We start from the raw sequence: 16,807 nt of genomic DNA, 5'->3' as shown, positions 1-16,807 counted from the left end.
GACCTGATTTCATATAGTGCTCAGCTAATTAGGTTTCTTACATTTTAAAACTTGAGTACGAAGTTTTTGCATATTTACATGTGTTCCTTCCAGCAATCATTTAGGACTTTGGGGAACATTGGTGTTTATTTTCGATACAGAATCTTATGGACTTAGGTGGATTTTCTCAATTTGCCAACAAAAAGGAATAAAGGTATTGCATTAAAATGAACTATGTCTAAAAAAGTTGATACATTTTGGTAAGCAAATGGTCAACTGCTCATATTTAATTTAATTTTTGTTAATTTGTAAATGTTTTTTAAAAAACTGCTTAGTGATCCTTTCAAGGGAAAGCTCAGCTCATGTATAAAAAGCCACATAAAAATGACTCCGGGACCTTGGCTGCACATCAGCGGTCAGATATTTCAATGCTTCGTTGCTCCCGTTCCTGCTACAGGTACATGTGACAGCGCTGCAGCGATGAGTGGAATTTTAAAGAGGAAGTTTGAAGAAGTTGACGGCTCCTCCCCCTGCTCCTCTGTGCGGGAATCAGATGATGAAGTTTCCAGCAGTGAAAGTGCTGACAGTGGGGACAGTGTCAATCCATCCACTTCTAATCATTTTCCCCGTGAGTATGGAAACTATACCTGAAACCGATTGTCTGCTTCTACAGTGAAAATAATTGTATCATCTTGGTCATTTTTTAACTTTTATTACTAGTTTGTTTTTGTTTTTACAGTTGAGCTAAAAACAAAACATGATTAAGTAAAAATGAAATATTTCTGAGGCATCAGTGGGTTCCTGTATTTAGAATGCTTTTGGGAGTGGATTATTTGATAGTGTTAACCAACTGATTCAATGGAAAAAATGACATTTTATTATTATTACTTTTCAAAGGAAGCACCCTACTCCAACAGTAGATGGGGAAGGACAAGTCCAGGCACAAAAATATGTATCCTCCCATAGCTGAAATGATATTCTAGGAGGAAAACATAAAGTGGGGAGGATGTATTTGGCAGTGGAAGTTCTAGGTGCAGTGGGAAAGAGCATAGCCAACCATGCGTTAAGAAATGAAAAAGCAGCAAAACTCTCCCAAGTGTGCGAGTGCAGTGTATACCTCTTTTCCACTCATCCCTTTATTCTCTTATCCTTAAGAATAATATTTAAAGCCCACAAAGGAAAAAAAGGTGTATGCTTTCTCTTTTTCCTTTTTCTGCCACACTGTAACATCACTCCTTCCTGTCAGACAAGGTGAGGTTTGAAGGACTGACAGGAAGATTTTGTAAGGAAATACAATCTACAGGCTAAAGGAAACTGACTATTAATAGCTAAATAATCTTGAATTTATATTTACAACAGGAAGATTTTAATATATTATGATATGATAGATAACTAGTCTTAGTTTTTTTATTTTTCAGTTAAGTAGCTGATTTTATTAATATGTGATTCCATAACATAAAATTTATTTTGGAAATGTGACAACGCAGAAAACCAAGAGAATTAACCATATTTTTAAGAGGTAATAAGGAACTCAGTAAAACTATTGAACACAAAACAAACATACAAAATCGACAGCATTCCTTTAAGCAAGCAAAATGAATAGAAAATATAATGAAAGGGCAACTACACTTATTATAACAGGAAAAAATCATCAAATATTCAGGGACAAGGTTATTGTGTGATGTAGGTGATCTTCAAATACATTTACATATATCATTATGATGTGAAATGAGCTTGTGTTTTGATTCAAAAGAAGATATATGTTTACCTATTTGGCCTTAATATTAACAGTGATAATAACAACAACATCATCATCTGACAGGGTTCTGTGAAGATCAAAGAGCAAGTGAGATAATACATATGAAGGAACTTTATAAAATGTCAAGTACTAAGCGCATGTTATATTAAAAATTATTCTCATAGCTAACATTTACTGGGTACATGCTGTGATTCAGTAGTTTTATATACATTATTCCTATTCTTTATAGCAATCCTGGAAGTACCATTACTTTCAGTTTATGAAGGAAATGACTGAGGATCAAAGAGGCTAAACATCTTGCCCAAGATCACACAGGATTAAAGCCTAGACATACATATATACACACACACACACGTATATATATGTCCATATATTTATGTGTTCCACCCCATAGCCTTCACCTTTTCCATTATCTCACTCTGCCCTTTAGTTATGTAATATTGGACATATCTTTAAAATGTGATTTATTGTGAGTTAGAAAAGAATACTGGAATTAATGAAGAGACAGGTTATGTTTCTGGTAAACATTTATAAAGGTAAATCTGTTAAAGCTTTCCACATTAATTTATGAATATAAAAGGATAATCTCAATAAAACCCTCAACTGGATTTTCTTAGAAGGTGATGGAATAATAAAAATCCATTTGGAAAAATAAGCTAATGAGAATAAAGGGATATTTTTTAAAAGAAGCCATAAATGTTGAAAAGCCACTCCAGATACCAAATAATAGTAGAAAATTATATAGTTTAACATTTTCGGTACCATGTTAGATCTAGGAAAATAGAGAAAATCTCAACATAGTATAGATAAGAATTTTATATATATATATATATATATATATATATATATATATATACACACACACATAAGTGTATATGAATAGGGCATTATAAAACAATGGGAAAAGGAGTATTTAATAAATGGTTTTGGTATTAGAGTTTGAAAAAGGAAAATTTAGATAACACATCTCACAACATTGCCAGAATACATTTCAGATGGATTAAGTAGACAAATATTTTTAAAAATCAAATCACAGGGGAAGTTTCATATTTGGTAGGATTGTTATCTGAGTGTTGAAGTAACATAAAAAAGTTACATTGCAAAATACTTAACATATTTATATAAAAATATTAAACATACCTGATCCCCAAAAATCCCAAAGTAAAATAATCTATATTGGAAAAAAAATATTTGCAGTTAATATGATAAAGCGTTACTGTCTGAATAGCGAATAAAAAAACACATAAATTTTTATATAAATTAAGATACACACCCCCAAACATAATCTACATGATAGGAAATATGATTAGCAAATATTTTGAAGCATTTAACACCAGTAGTAATAACAACACAGATTAAAATAATACTAATGAGATTTCATTAGTATGAAATCATGGAAATTTCATCTCCTTGAAATTAGTGTTCCTCCCTTCAACAGAAAATACTAATACCTAAGTGCTGGTGAAGGTCACAGTACAAATTTTGCATACATCCATATTGCTTTTGATGGCAATGAAATTTATAAAAGTGTCTGTTTAGCACTTTGGAAATATAAGAGCCATAATGATATTCATATCTATAAGTCTGTACTTCAGAGAATTTATCTGAAGGGGGAAACATCAAAAACATGGGGAAAAGTGCATAACTGAAAATGTTGGTTCTTGAGGGAAATAACAAAAAATGGGAACTGGGGCAGGGAAGAAGAAGGTAACATGTCTAAGAGTGGGGAAATGATGCATTAAGTTATGGTAGCTTATACAATTAATTAATTTACATGATAGGTATGAAGACAGGAGATAATGTTAAGAAAAGCAGAACACAAAATTTTACCTACACTGTCAGGGAAAGTCTCTGTATCGTAATGGCAAAGAATGGTAAGGTGCTTTGAAAACTGAAAACGATTTGATTTGTTGAAGTATTAGAATGATAGATTAATTTTCATATTTATTAATTTTTATTTCAGTTAATATTTATACGTCCCACAACAAAGAAATTTTAAATTTAAACTAAAATGATAACTGTAGTTCTGATTGTGTTTATGTAAGCAAATGGCATGATCAGCTAAATCATGCAATACTTCAGCTAACTAGTAAAGGGTTTTTATGAGTTATGTCCAACAGATGTTATTTTTCCTGTTGAAGAAAATAGAAATATTTTGTGATGCCCAAGAATTTATTGAAATTTTCAACTCATCATTTATTATCAGTGGTAGTTGGCAATGGTTAGTTTATGAAATTGCTGATTTAACTTTGTATTAAATGAAATCTGGCGGAGATTTTTCATGATTTTTAGAGATAATTAAATGATTGATTTAATAAAAAGTGCCTTTTTGATTTAATAGTCTGTTTAGTTCACCATATTCACATTATGGAGAAGGAAAAAAAGAAAAAGTGAGAGAAAAAAAACCCAAAAATCAAAAAACAAAAATTCTCCCTCAAATATTTGCTATATAAAAGATCTGAACATGTTAACCAATGTAAAAAAAATAGTTTAAAAGGTTTCTTGTTTCTAGAAATGTATTTCAGATTATTTGCTAGCCCCAAATTGATGCACAAATTTTTATAAAATGTTTTATTTATTTTTTCAGCTAAAGTACAGTGATCTTATCTGCATATGAATCTATGAACATGCATTTTTAGAAATATTGTTATTGATGAATCTTATTTCTTTAATATATTTTTCTACTTTCAAGAAAAAAAGTAGTTACCTTAGAGTAAAAAAGGATTTTTGATGACTATCAAATTTGTATAGTATTAGGAAACCAAATTTAGCTTCACACTGAGATCTTTTAAGATACAGTTATTTAAATCTCACTCATCATGAGCTCATCTTTCAAGTTTAAAATGTCAGATGCACTCAGTGCTTTATAAGCATTAACATATTGTATAACATAACATTTTGTTATCATTGCAAATATAGGAATTGATAAAACTGTGTGGTACAAGTCAGCAGCTATGGTAGTAGAAAATTCCATCTATCCTAAGCTTTCTATAAGCTATTCAACTTGCAGCACATCACATTATGATAGTAAAAGCTTCGAAAGATAAATCAGTAAAGGCATATGGCTTTTACCTTGGACTTTTGAGTTTTGCTAGGCAACTAGCATACTTACCAGCAATGAACCAAGGTCATATCTTATACTTCCCTTGAGATAGAAGTAGCTGGATTCTGTATTGCTGTGGAACACTTTGTTTCATCAAATCCCTGTGGCTCTATAGCCAATCAGCCTGTACTTGAGTGCTGTCAAAAGGAGAGCTACAGAGAAGCTGGAATGATTTTTTTTTTCTGCCCTCTCAAGGTTCCTGGCGCTTCACACGAGTAATGAGAAGCTGTATGATGAAAGGAACACATTTTTCCTGAAACAGAGTGTTTCTACAGATAAATATATAGTATTTAGGAAGTGGAAATATCAAAAGGCAAAATGATAGGTATTCTAAATTGCACACGAAAACAGGTAGTGTATGTCTTATATAGGGATAAGAGTTTCTAATTTACACTTTCACATTCTTGGGTTCATTTGATATCCTAAAGTTGTTGTGTGATTAGGAGCCATTATTGTACCCATTTTATAAAAGTAGAAATTAACATTCAGAGATATATTATTAATTTATCCAATGGCTGAGATTTTAATGTTTTCCTCCCTCCTTCCTTCCTTTCTTTCTTACTTCCCTCTCTTTTCTCTCTGAATAAACAGGCATAAATACGCTGCCATGTGCACCCAAGTCACAGTCTTCCTCCAATGTCATTTCCCTCACAATGACTGCACATTTCATAGTGGGATTAGAGACAAAAAATCAAAAGAAATCAGATCTTGACATGAAACTTTGTAGTGGAAGTATGACCAAAACATATCTATTCTCTTTACCGAGCAGTTAAAATGCATTGAAAATCTAGATTCAGTTTTGACAAATATAGTGTATCTTATGTTACAGTCTCTGTGGTAGGTGCTTTCAGACATGTCAAAATGATAGACTACAAGTAATAAATACAACTCAGAGATACAGTGACAGATCATGTCTACTCAGCATTGTGGTATTAATTTGAGAACTTACTATAGCAAAGACAAACATAGCAATCTATCCCTAGATCAGTGATTTTTCAAACAATGGAGGAGTGTTAAGGCAGAAACTGAACATAGAAATTTTAGGGAAGTCTTTGAGCAGGACTTAGGACCACATGACCCTCAAAAGCTCCTTACTACCCTGTAATAATATGGTTCTAAGAACAAGGATCAAAATAGCATCTTAAGTTAGAGCAGACACCAAGTGGGAAAAGATAAGCAGCGTAGGTCAAGGCACCTCTGATGAGCTATTAAATTAAGACATCTCCAGACTCTGACTCTGCAGCTCCTTATGTTGGAAAAGAACCAAATAGCCTGGCCTTGTGAGATCAGACCTGGAACCAGTTGCAGATCTATTATACTAGGTCATGTCCCTATCTGAACACCAGACATGGACCAGTTGAGTCATTAAGTATTAAGTTTAGTTTAGTGGAAATGTGGGAGTTTAAGTAGTTGGCACAATTACGAGTGGAGGAAATAGATACGAGTTAGTGGTCCATTTGGAAAATACTCACTTGAATGTACTATAAAAGCCATTGGCTGATACAGTGGAATTATTTTCAGATCATTTCATCTGAGAGATCTGAGAGATGCAGTATGATAAATCAGAAATAGTCAACCATTGCTGCCTCCTCTGACCTTACTTAGACCATCCTTCAGGTTGAAATGTCTTCTACTCTGCCTCTCAATCTCTAACTATAAAGTTATGTACCTGCTACAAGGCTCATATCAAATATTTCTTTCTCCATGAACACTTTACCACATCTCTCATGATACTCATACTCTTTGCCTGAATCTCCTGGTATTTCACCAACATTCAAAACCTTTGGCAATGGTTTTCTAACTTCTTTCCATCTCAGTTTTGCCCACCAAGCCATGATGTCAGTAGCCATGTTGAACTCATTGAACCATTAGCCTCATGTTTCCTTGACCACCTCTATTCTGGAGTCTTCCATTCCATTCACGTCCTTTACCTCCACTCCATATAGCTGCTTACGTCCACAGCTTCACCCAGGATAGTTCTATAAACTAGTACAGCTCTATCACCGAAATATCAAATTTCAGTGTTCCAAACTCAGACCATAACCTGTTTTCCTTCCACTTCCTTTCTCCCCCTACCCATTTTTTTTACCTCATCCTGTTTTCCCCCAACATAACACCCACGTCTTGTCTTTACATATCTTTCCACTCCACCCTTTACATTTGCTCCATTATTTCAGCTTTTTTTTTTTTTTGGAGTCTTGGACTCAACCATTTTCCTCCCATATCCTTCGCTCCATATTTCCTTTTTATTCAAAACATCCGAACACTTTAAGGAAGTTTTGGAGAAAATGACGAAACTGTATGTTTTCAAACTCAGCTGCCTGTTACTGCCACAAAACATCCTCCTAAGGTGTCCACGGTCATTTTCTTTTCTATCTCAAAGAGCAGAGTGTTCATCAGACTCATCAAGTCCCTCCACCTCCTACCTCATATTCAACAGATCACCTTGCCTTCATTGTGAATGCTACCTTCCTATTTGTCCTTATCTGCATGTCCTTACATTCTACCTTTAAGCAGAGCCGTCAAAATGAGTTTTAAAGGAATGAGTGTAAGCTCATCAAAGGCAGGAACTCAGTCTTTGTATGCCTAGTATCTAGTAGGCACTTAATAAATATTGGATAACAGATTGAACTGAAGAGTCAGGTTTATATATATGTATACAACGTACGTGTGTGTGTGTGTGTGTGTGTGTATATATATATATATACACACTGTTGAGTGAAATACACAAGTTGCAAATAAGACAGTACTTACATAATTAAAACACACAGACAACACTCTATTTTATGGAAGTAAAAATATACATAGGAAGGGCTGATACACAACAATGTGGGGATTGGTTACTCTAGAGAGAAAGGATATAAGAAGGGGTGGTGGCTGCTTTAGCTGTACTTTCTCACTTTCACTTATATTTTAAAAGGAGCAATCTAAAATAAGTATGCAAAATATTAACACTATACACTGTTACAGTGTATATACAGTAAATCCCACATAACATTTTTGCCTCTTCTATGGTGTTAATATAGAACATTGTTTCTTTATTTATCAGTAAAGTAGCTGCTTGTGTGTGGGAGCTATTGTAAAAGAAAAATATTTAGGTTTGCTATGATTTTGCTTTCCCTAGTGCATCAGGTGAATTTGTGAGAATGAGACTCTACTGCAAATTCCTTCAATTTGTTGTAACTGAAAAAGCCACAACCAAGGAGCCAGAAGATCCTCAATCTAGTTTTAGTTCTGTTACAAGTAGCTCTGACCGTGATTATATCATGTTTTTTCATTTGAAAAATGTGAAAAATGTGAAAATTTTAAATTGCATAAGATTCAGGTAATCCTTTTTCCCTCCAAATATAATATGCCTCTGGTAGTCTTTTTTGCTTGAGTTATTTATAGCATTGTATTTGAGGACATCTTTGTGTTTTCAGTGTTTATGCTTGTGTACTATTAGTGTACCTATATACAAGTCCAATAGAATATTCCATCTGGTGCTTTTAGTTTGTAGGTTCCACCCCCCAAAAAGAAGACAATCATGTGGGTTATTTTAATTGATGACATTTTGGGCTGTCTTGATTAAACAGATAATGCACTCAAAGAATAGTACATTAGAACTGTAAAAAAGACAGTTTCATAAGGACTGAGTAAAATTAAGTAATGATGGTTGGAATAAGGAGTTGTGTATGTTGTTCTGTTGACAGTGAAATGTTGGAAAATAAATAGAATATTCATATACTTACAATTTTAAAAATTATCTTCAAAGCTGTCTTTATCTGAGATGTATAAGTGAACACTCCAGAACATCTCATTACCACAAAGGAATATTCTAACTAAAAATTTCTAAAGAAAGCTGCAAAAGAATGATGCATTGGAAGGAATGATTTATCTGGAATATGTTTAAAATGCATAGTCATTTGAAGCCATGGAATGTTATTTATAAAACTAAATATCTACATTTGTCTCATTTATGTGCTAATTGTGTTTTAATATTGATAGGGTCAACCCTGCTTGTCCACAGAATGTACAGGCATTTAGGCAGTATACTTTAAGAGGCTTTTCTGTCCTAAAATATCTTCTACCACATAATTGGAATTCCCACCATTAATGTAATCGCTTTGGGATGATTCCTTTGGAATGTCTATTGAAATCCACAGGGCTTCCCTGGTGGCGCAGTGGTTGAGAGTCCGCCTGCCAATGCAGGGGACACGGGTTCGTGCCCCGGTCCGGGAAGATCCCACGTACCACAGAGCGGCTGGGCCCGTGAGCCATGGGCGCGGAGCCTGTGCTCTGCAATGGGAGAGGCCATGGCAGTGACAGGCCCGCGTACCGCAAAAAAAAAAAAAAAAAAATTCCACATATAGGTGGCCTATGTAGTCTATCTAGTAGTTAAAAATGTAATGTCTATACTCAAATTGCTTATATTCTCATCAAAGATTGTCTACTCAGGGGCAAGTAAGGTAGTATCTCTGATGTTGAGTTTCCTCATCTATAAATACCAATAAAAAATAGTATCTACATTATAAGTTAAATGGTGGCTTAAATGGGCGATATAGGCAAAATGCTTTACATTGTACTTGATATTTAGTAAGTGCCCAAGAAGTGTTAGCTATGATGATGATAATGGTTCCAATGAGGGACAACACAAATTTTATTAACAGTTATTTTGGAAAACTACCTATGCAGAGAATAACTCTCCAGAGGGAAGGAGACATATGATAGCTGTGGTTTTGGTAGGCTGGGAGAGAAGTCTGGAAAAGATATAGATTAGAGATGCAAATCCAAATATCTTCAGAACCAGGCAAGTCATAGAACTGTGAGAAAGCATCCAGGTGTATGACATGAAGGTATGGCGGATCTAGAGTATACCTCCCTAAAAGGAATTAGACTTAATGGTAACAATAATAACAATAAACCTGTCTAATCCAATGAAATTCTTCTTGAGGTTGTATTCAGTTTACTAACTACCTGTTTGCTACTCCTGGCCTAGGCATTGGAACATTATTCAGAGGATATCATGAGATTCAACACAACAGCTATGGAAGTAAGAATTTCCAAAGTATATTCTCCACTCTTGCTGGCATTAGTCCTAAAAAGTCATAAGGGTTCAGAATAGTAGTCATAGCAGTACTAGCTGCCATTTATTGAACTTTCATTAAACACTCAGTGCGAGGGACTGCACTTACATTTTATGTATGTTATCTTAATTAGCATAACCTATGAAGCATCTGATGCTGATTTTAAGTAACTGCCCAGAATCACAAAGCTAATATGTAGTGGGGCCAGCTTTTAGTCTTTATGTCAGTGTGACTCTGGAACCTGTACTTCTGTATTATTATATCATATTGTTTCCCATAATTATTGTTGAAAACAGCATTAACAGTCTTTCTCATTCGAGCATCACTTCTCAGACTTCTGAAAACATCTCCTAACTGTTTAGGAAATATAGTATAATCTACTGTTAATTAATAAAATAGCACATAGATTCCATTTCAAATGAGAGACACTCAGTAAATATTACATGGGTTGGGTTCAAAGTAAATAAGCTGTATTGGCTGACTAACTCTTTCCTTTGTGTTTAAATTGCAGGGCAGATAGTCAGAATTTTGTCCTCTTAGGTTTTTCTGAAGCTGAAGCACTTAGTCTTTTTCTGAATGACATTTTCTTTTTAGAGTAAAAGGAACAGGGAAGAAGAGTTGCTGACGTTGTTATGACTGAGGGTGTAAGGCTGGGCATTGTGGCACCTCCCAGCCAGGCCCACTTCCCCGCAGGAAGTGCTTCAGAGCTGCAGAGAAGAGGGTGTCTTGTCAGCTGCCTCCCCTTTGATTGACCACATCAGGCTTTAAAAATATCTATGATCTCATTAGCATCAGCCATTTGCAGAGCTCTCTTGTAGACCATCTTAATGGAAACGTGAGAGCTTTTATGAGTGCACTCTAGGATAGGATTTACGGGAAATAGTCACAGCAGGTGTTTGATGTCTTTTGGACTTATTCTCCTGAATTCTAGATACCATCAGAACATCAAGAGAGTGTGACTTTTGTGTAAATACCAGGACAGAGAAATAAGTGTTGGCACAGGTATTTCTGGAAAATTTTCTATAACATTTATCAAGGACAATTTACTAGAAGAAATGGATAGTAACTTGAGGCTTAAAAGTCAGAGAGGGAAGGAAGGAGGGGAGAGGAAGGGAGGGAGAAAGAAGATAATGCAGCCGATTGCACTGAAAATGTATACTTATATACTCAGAATATGGGATTAGGAAAGGAAAAGGGTAGTAAGCAGGAAAAGCATCATAGGGTAGAGGCGTGTGCTTGGCTCAGGCCCGAAGCACAGACAGCAAACAAGTAATAAATAAGAATGTGTATTAAAAAACCAATTGCTACTGTTCCAGTTAGCATCTCTTAAAGTTTCCAGTTAAGAGGCAGAGTCCATTGCAACCTGGCAAGAAGGGTGGGTTTCCTTTCAAATGGTAAAAGAAATGTGAGATTTAAAAAAATGATGTTTACTGCTATACTTTACATGCATTTATACAGTTAATGCCTATTACTTTTAATCCTAATTTTTCACATGAAGGAACTGGAACTCAGAGAAGGTTAGTGACTTTTTTCAGGGTCCTGTTTTTTTCTTTTTTGTTTGTTTTTTTTTTTTTTTTGGTGGTACACGGGCCTCTCACTGTTGTGGCCTCTCCCGTTGCGGAGCACAGGCTCTGGACGCGCAGGCTCAGTGGCCATGGCTCACGGGCCCAGCCGCTCCACGGCATGTGGGATCTTCCGGGACCAGGGCACGAACCCGTGTCCCCTGCATCAGCAGGCAGACTCTCAACCACTGCGCCACCAGGGAAGCCCTCAGGGTCCTGTTTTTAATAAGTGGCAGAACCACATTCAAACCCTGGCCAGCTTCCTTCCAGTGCCTCCACTCTTAACCATGCACCTTTCCCTTTCTATGGAAGCCTCAAAGGACCTGCTCAATGAAATCTTTTTCTTCTCTGATTTGCTTCTTAATCTAGGCTTGAATTTAACCCTTGCAGAAATCTATGTGGGTGTGATTTAATTTTCTAAGTATAAAATAAAATCATTAATTCAAGAAAGTCTTCATTGTACAGCTTTTATTAGTATTGCCTAAAAAGTAAAAACATTTATAATTTATCATATATGCTCTTGCTTTTAATAAAGACTACCTTTATATTGTCTGTGTAATACTTAAAAAACCACAAGATCCTTGCCAAAATATTAAATACAAATTTGCCACATGCAAAGATTTTTTAAATATTATTTTTGTGGTTATTCTTGGTAATCATTTAGTTCTCCAATTTTCAAATTTGTGTTTTGTATAGAGTAGCAAAATCAATTACCTTAGAATTCTTGAATAATAGAACTATGCATGTGTAAAGGAGTATATGTCAGAGTATTATATAAGCTGCATTCATTTGTCCAAAGTTTTGAGGACATATGGGTGAAAATATTGCTTGTAGTGGTAACCAAATTTTCAGAAACGGAGACCTGATTGAAATAAAGAGGAATTTATTTGGGGTTTGTTAAGACTGCAGCCTGGGAGACAACAGATTTAAGAAGCACTTGAATTGTGTTTGCTAGGACTACAAAATGGGGAAGGCTTACAAAGGCAAAAAAACTACAAGGTTCCATAAGTTGTTTGTCAGTAATTAGGACTGGAGCTGGCAAGAACTAAGGGTGCTTGTTAAGCAAGGATTTGTTTGGGGTCTGAAATGATTACATAGTTGCAAAGGTAGAGGTGGGACTTTGAAACTACAAGGTTGCAGCTAGCAGCTGCTAGCAGATATTGTTTTGAAAATGGCTGGTGGTGTCCTTCAGTTTGATACAGTTTAGAGAAAATTCAAGTTCTCAGTGATGCAGGAATGGGTCTGAAACCACATCTACAATGGTAACCTGGCTCCATTTTGGATGCCTGAATCATAGTTACTCCATTTTGATTTTTAAATAATCTTAAAAATGTCACCATAATCATCAAAACAGTGAAATTCTAACAATACTGTTTTACACTGTTTTGATGGTTATCATGAGAGCTGTTTTGCTTTTGCTTGTATGTTTATTTTGTACTTTGAGTTATTCCCATAAATATTATATTGAAATAAAATTATATTTACTTGCCAGCCATGATGGAGTTATTTACTCCACAGAAATTGGCAAATACCACACATCAGGGCTATGCATTTATTGTTTTGTAGATTGTGCAATGGAAGAGTGATGGAAAAAATGCAAATTAAAATTATATCATTTCTGTACCTTTTACATTGTGAATAGCACAAAAACGTGAATATTCTTCTAGTCATCAAAAATTATTATTCTACTTAAGAGAGAAGTCATTCATGTCATTGATGAATGAGTGAAGTTTCAACATGTTTTTGATATTTCATTTTCCTTTTACCCATTTACTTAAATGAAAATATCAATCAGTATTCATATCTAACTACATTCATCTATCAATTGCAACCAGAAGTTGGTGATAGATACAAAAATTAGGCAAAAGTCAATTAATAATTGATTCTGTGAGAATCAATTGATTAAATAGAATTACAATAAAGAATATTTATATTTTATTATTTGCAAATCATGGGCTATGCATTCTTTATATAAATAAATGTATTTTTATGGAGAGCCAGTTGTTAACTACTTGGTTAGCTCTATGATTATTGTTAAACCCAGCAGTTTTTTGTGGATTTAAAAATTATTTTGCACTTTTCCTTTATCCTTTTGAATGCCCTGAGTATAAAATTTTAATGTTTCTTAACTGAAAAAATGGTATTTTGTTAATTTTCATAAATATTGACTCATTACAAATTCTTAAAACTGTAAGAAATAGAGGGGAAAGCCACTCATTACACTAAAATGAAAAAATAATCTGGGCAATAATTTATAGATATTTAAATATTAAAAAAAATAATCCGGCTTTTCTCTTATGTTTCTCAACCATTTCAGGTCTTTTTATGCTGTAAGCTTTTGTCTGATTTGTGGTCAGTTAGCTCAGTTAGAATTTGAGTGTGAATATCAGGCACAATTCCAGACTGACAACTGCATCAGCTTCCTTCTCCTCCGCTGACACAGGCTACCCCCAATTCTGATCATATAGCTACACTGTCTATTCTCCAATTCTACAGAAATGGGCTAGAGGACAAATAAACGAAAATGTTCCACAGCAACAGAAAAACAGAGTTCAAAGTGTGTGGTGCTCAATGATCTTTGTACACAGATCATAGTCCCATATGATATACCAACAAAAATGTTCCATCTGTGAGTTTTCAGCACAGTTGTGATAGGTCATTTGCTATGCTATCTTTAAGCAGATGCTTGAAAAACTAAGAGTGTCTTTTTCCCCCTCTTGGAAATTGAAGTGTGTTATCTTATTAACATAGCTCTCATTGTCATCAGTGTTAGCAAATATTTACTAACAACACCCAAACAGTTCTTTCATTTAATTGGACTCTGAAATTCACAAAGTTAGGCACCTTTGTTATTTAGGGGCAATAGCAGCAGAAAGACAGTATGAACCAAGAACTAAACAAATTGACATTTACACAGATTACACCATTTCATATAATTGTGAAGCCAGCATCAGGACACGTTTGCTATCCATTCACCTCTTTGCCCTGTGTACAGCCCATGCAGAGAAAATTATATATGTGGAAGGATTATGGAGTGCTAGAAATAATAGCCTTCACAGGGATGGGAAATGCTCTGAGGTTAATTATAAAAGGTTTATTAGGAGACCCAAATTTTGAGTTGGGCTTAAAGAATGATTTGGTAATGTATTAGAGGTGGAAAAAGAAGTATACAGTAGGATTATGGTGGATTATCCTTGTGAATCTTGTTATTTATGTGGTATGAGTTTGGGAGGCTGTTCAAAAGTGCCGTAATATGTTAGGAACACATTCCTTTTCATTTAGACCCACCCTTCACATTCTTTCTTTGGGGATGGTTAATATCAGGGCTTTAAAGCCATAAAGCTGTCAATCACAGCCAGCATAGTGAGTGACTTGGTTTCTAAGAGAAGGTTTGTGGGGCCCCAGTAGTGTTCTACATATATGAATTAAAGAAGAGCTCCAATGAAATCAAGCAAAAGAGCAACAAAAAGAGAACTAGAGCCGAAGCTCTAGTTTATATAATTTTATATTTATTATATATTTTTATTATAATATATAAATATTATATATTTATATATATTTATTATATAATTATATATATATCTAGTTTATATAATATATAATTTATAATTTTACCTAAAATTATTCCTAAAAGAATGCAGAGTAGATGAGGGATTGTAGGAAAATCCCCTCTTCTGTGTCCTAATTTTCCACTTACTGAGTTGTGAAGTGAAAAATTACGAGGTATTTTTTTTCTACTTACCTAAACTTCTTTCAAGTCAGATTCACACAATCTGAAGATTACAACTGACCCTTTTTGCTACCACAAAATATTTCATTACATTAGGAGTGAGCCTAGGGAGTAAAGAGTGCTTCTTGGTGAGTTAGTTGGTTGGGGCCACATGTGATTTTCCCCCTATAGTGTACCTCATGGCTGCTGGCAAAATCAAGAAAGTGTCAAAAACAATGAGAGACCTTATCTTTTTAAAGCCATATGATCGGGCTTCCCTGGTGGTGCTGTGTTTGAGAGTCCGCCTGCTGATGCCGGGGACACGGGTTCGTGTCCTGGTCCGGGAAGATCCCACGTGCCGCGGAGCGGCTAGGCCCGTGAGCCATGGCCACTGAGACTGCGTGTCCGGAGCCTGTGCTCCGCAACAGGAGAGGCCACAATGGTGAGAGGCCTGGGTACCGCAAAACAAAACAAAAAAAACCTCATATGATCATCTCAATAGATGCAGAAAAAGCTTTTGACAAAATTCAACCCCCTTTTATGATAAAAACTCTCCAGAAAGTAGGCGTAGAGGGAACCTACCTCAACATAATAAAGGCCATATATGACAAACCCACAGCAAACATCATTCTCAATGGTGAAAAACTGAAACCATTTCCTCTAAGATCAGGCACAAGACAAGGATGTCCACTCTCACCGCTATTATTCAACATAGTTTTGGAAGTCCTAGCCATGGCAGTTAGAGAAGAAAAAGAAATAAAAGGGATCTAAATTGGAAAAGAAGTAAAACTGTCACTGTTTGCAGATGACATGATACTATACATAGAAAATCCTAAAGATGCCACCAGAAAACTACTAGAGTTAATCAATGAATTTGGTAAAGTTTCAGGATACTAAATTAATGCACAGAAATCTCTTGCATTCCTATACACTAAAAATGAAAGATCAGAAAGAGAAACTAAGGAAGCAATCCCATTTACCATTGCAACAAAAAGAAAATACCTAGGAATAAACCTACCTAAGGAGGCAAAAGACCTGTACTGAGAAAACTATAAGATACTGATGAAAGAAATCAAAGATGACACAACAGATGGAGAGATATATACCATGTTCTTGGATTGGAAGACTCAATATTTTGAAAATGACTATACTACCCAAAGTAATCTACAGATTCAGTGCAATCCCTATCAAATTACCATGGCATTTTTCACAGAATTAGAAGAAGAAAAATGTTTTAATTTGTATGGAAACACAAAAGACCCTGAATAGCCAAAGCAATCTTGAGACAGAAAAATAGAGCTGGAGGAATCAGGCTCCCTGACTTCAGACTATACTACAAAGCTACAGTAGTCAAGACAGTATGGTACTGGCACAAAAACAGAAATATAGATCAATGGAACAGGATAAGAGCCCAGAGATAAACCCACACACATATGGTCACCTAATCTATGACAAAGGAGGCAAGAATATACAATGGAGAAAAGACAGTCTCTTCAATAAGTGGTGCTGGGAAAACTGAACAGCTACATGTAAAAGAATGAAATTAGAACACTCCCTAACTCCATACATGAAAATAAACTCAAAGTGGATTAAAGACCTAAATTTAAGACCGGACAGTATAAAACTCTT

At 35.0% G+C, this 16,807-nt stretch overlaps 1 protein-coding gene across 1 annotated transcript in view; it reads left to right on the top strand.

Moving 5' to 3' along the window:
* The first annotated feature begins 429 nt into the window (after positions 1–429).
* The window catches only part of CSRNP3 (cysteine and serine rich nuclear protein 3), a 69,285-nt gene continuing 52,907 nt past the window's right edge, over positions 430–16,807 (top strand). The window contains exon 1 of the mRNA XM_060152735.1: positions 430–607. Within this exon, the coding sequence (XP_060008718.1) occupies positions 460–607 (148 nt within the window). The 5' untranslated portion in view covers positions 430–459. The remainder of the gene's footprint in view (positions 608–16,807) is intronic.

This window comes from Lagenorhynchus albirostris, chromosome 6 (genome assembly GCF_949774975.1).
Source record: "Lagenorhynchus albirostris chromosome 6, mLagAlb1.1, whole genome shotgun sequence".
NCBI classification, from domain to species: domain Eukaryota; kingdom Metazoa; phylum Chordata; class Mammalia; order Artiodactyla; family Delphinidae; genus Lagenorhynchus; species Lagenorhynchus albirostris.
The sequence above is the reverse complement of the archived record's forward strand: the minus strand, read 5'-3'. Positions and strand labels throughout refer to the sequence as shown.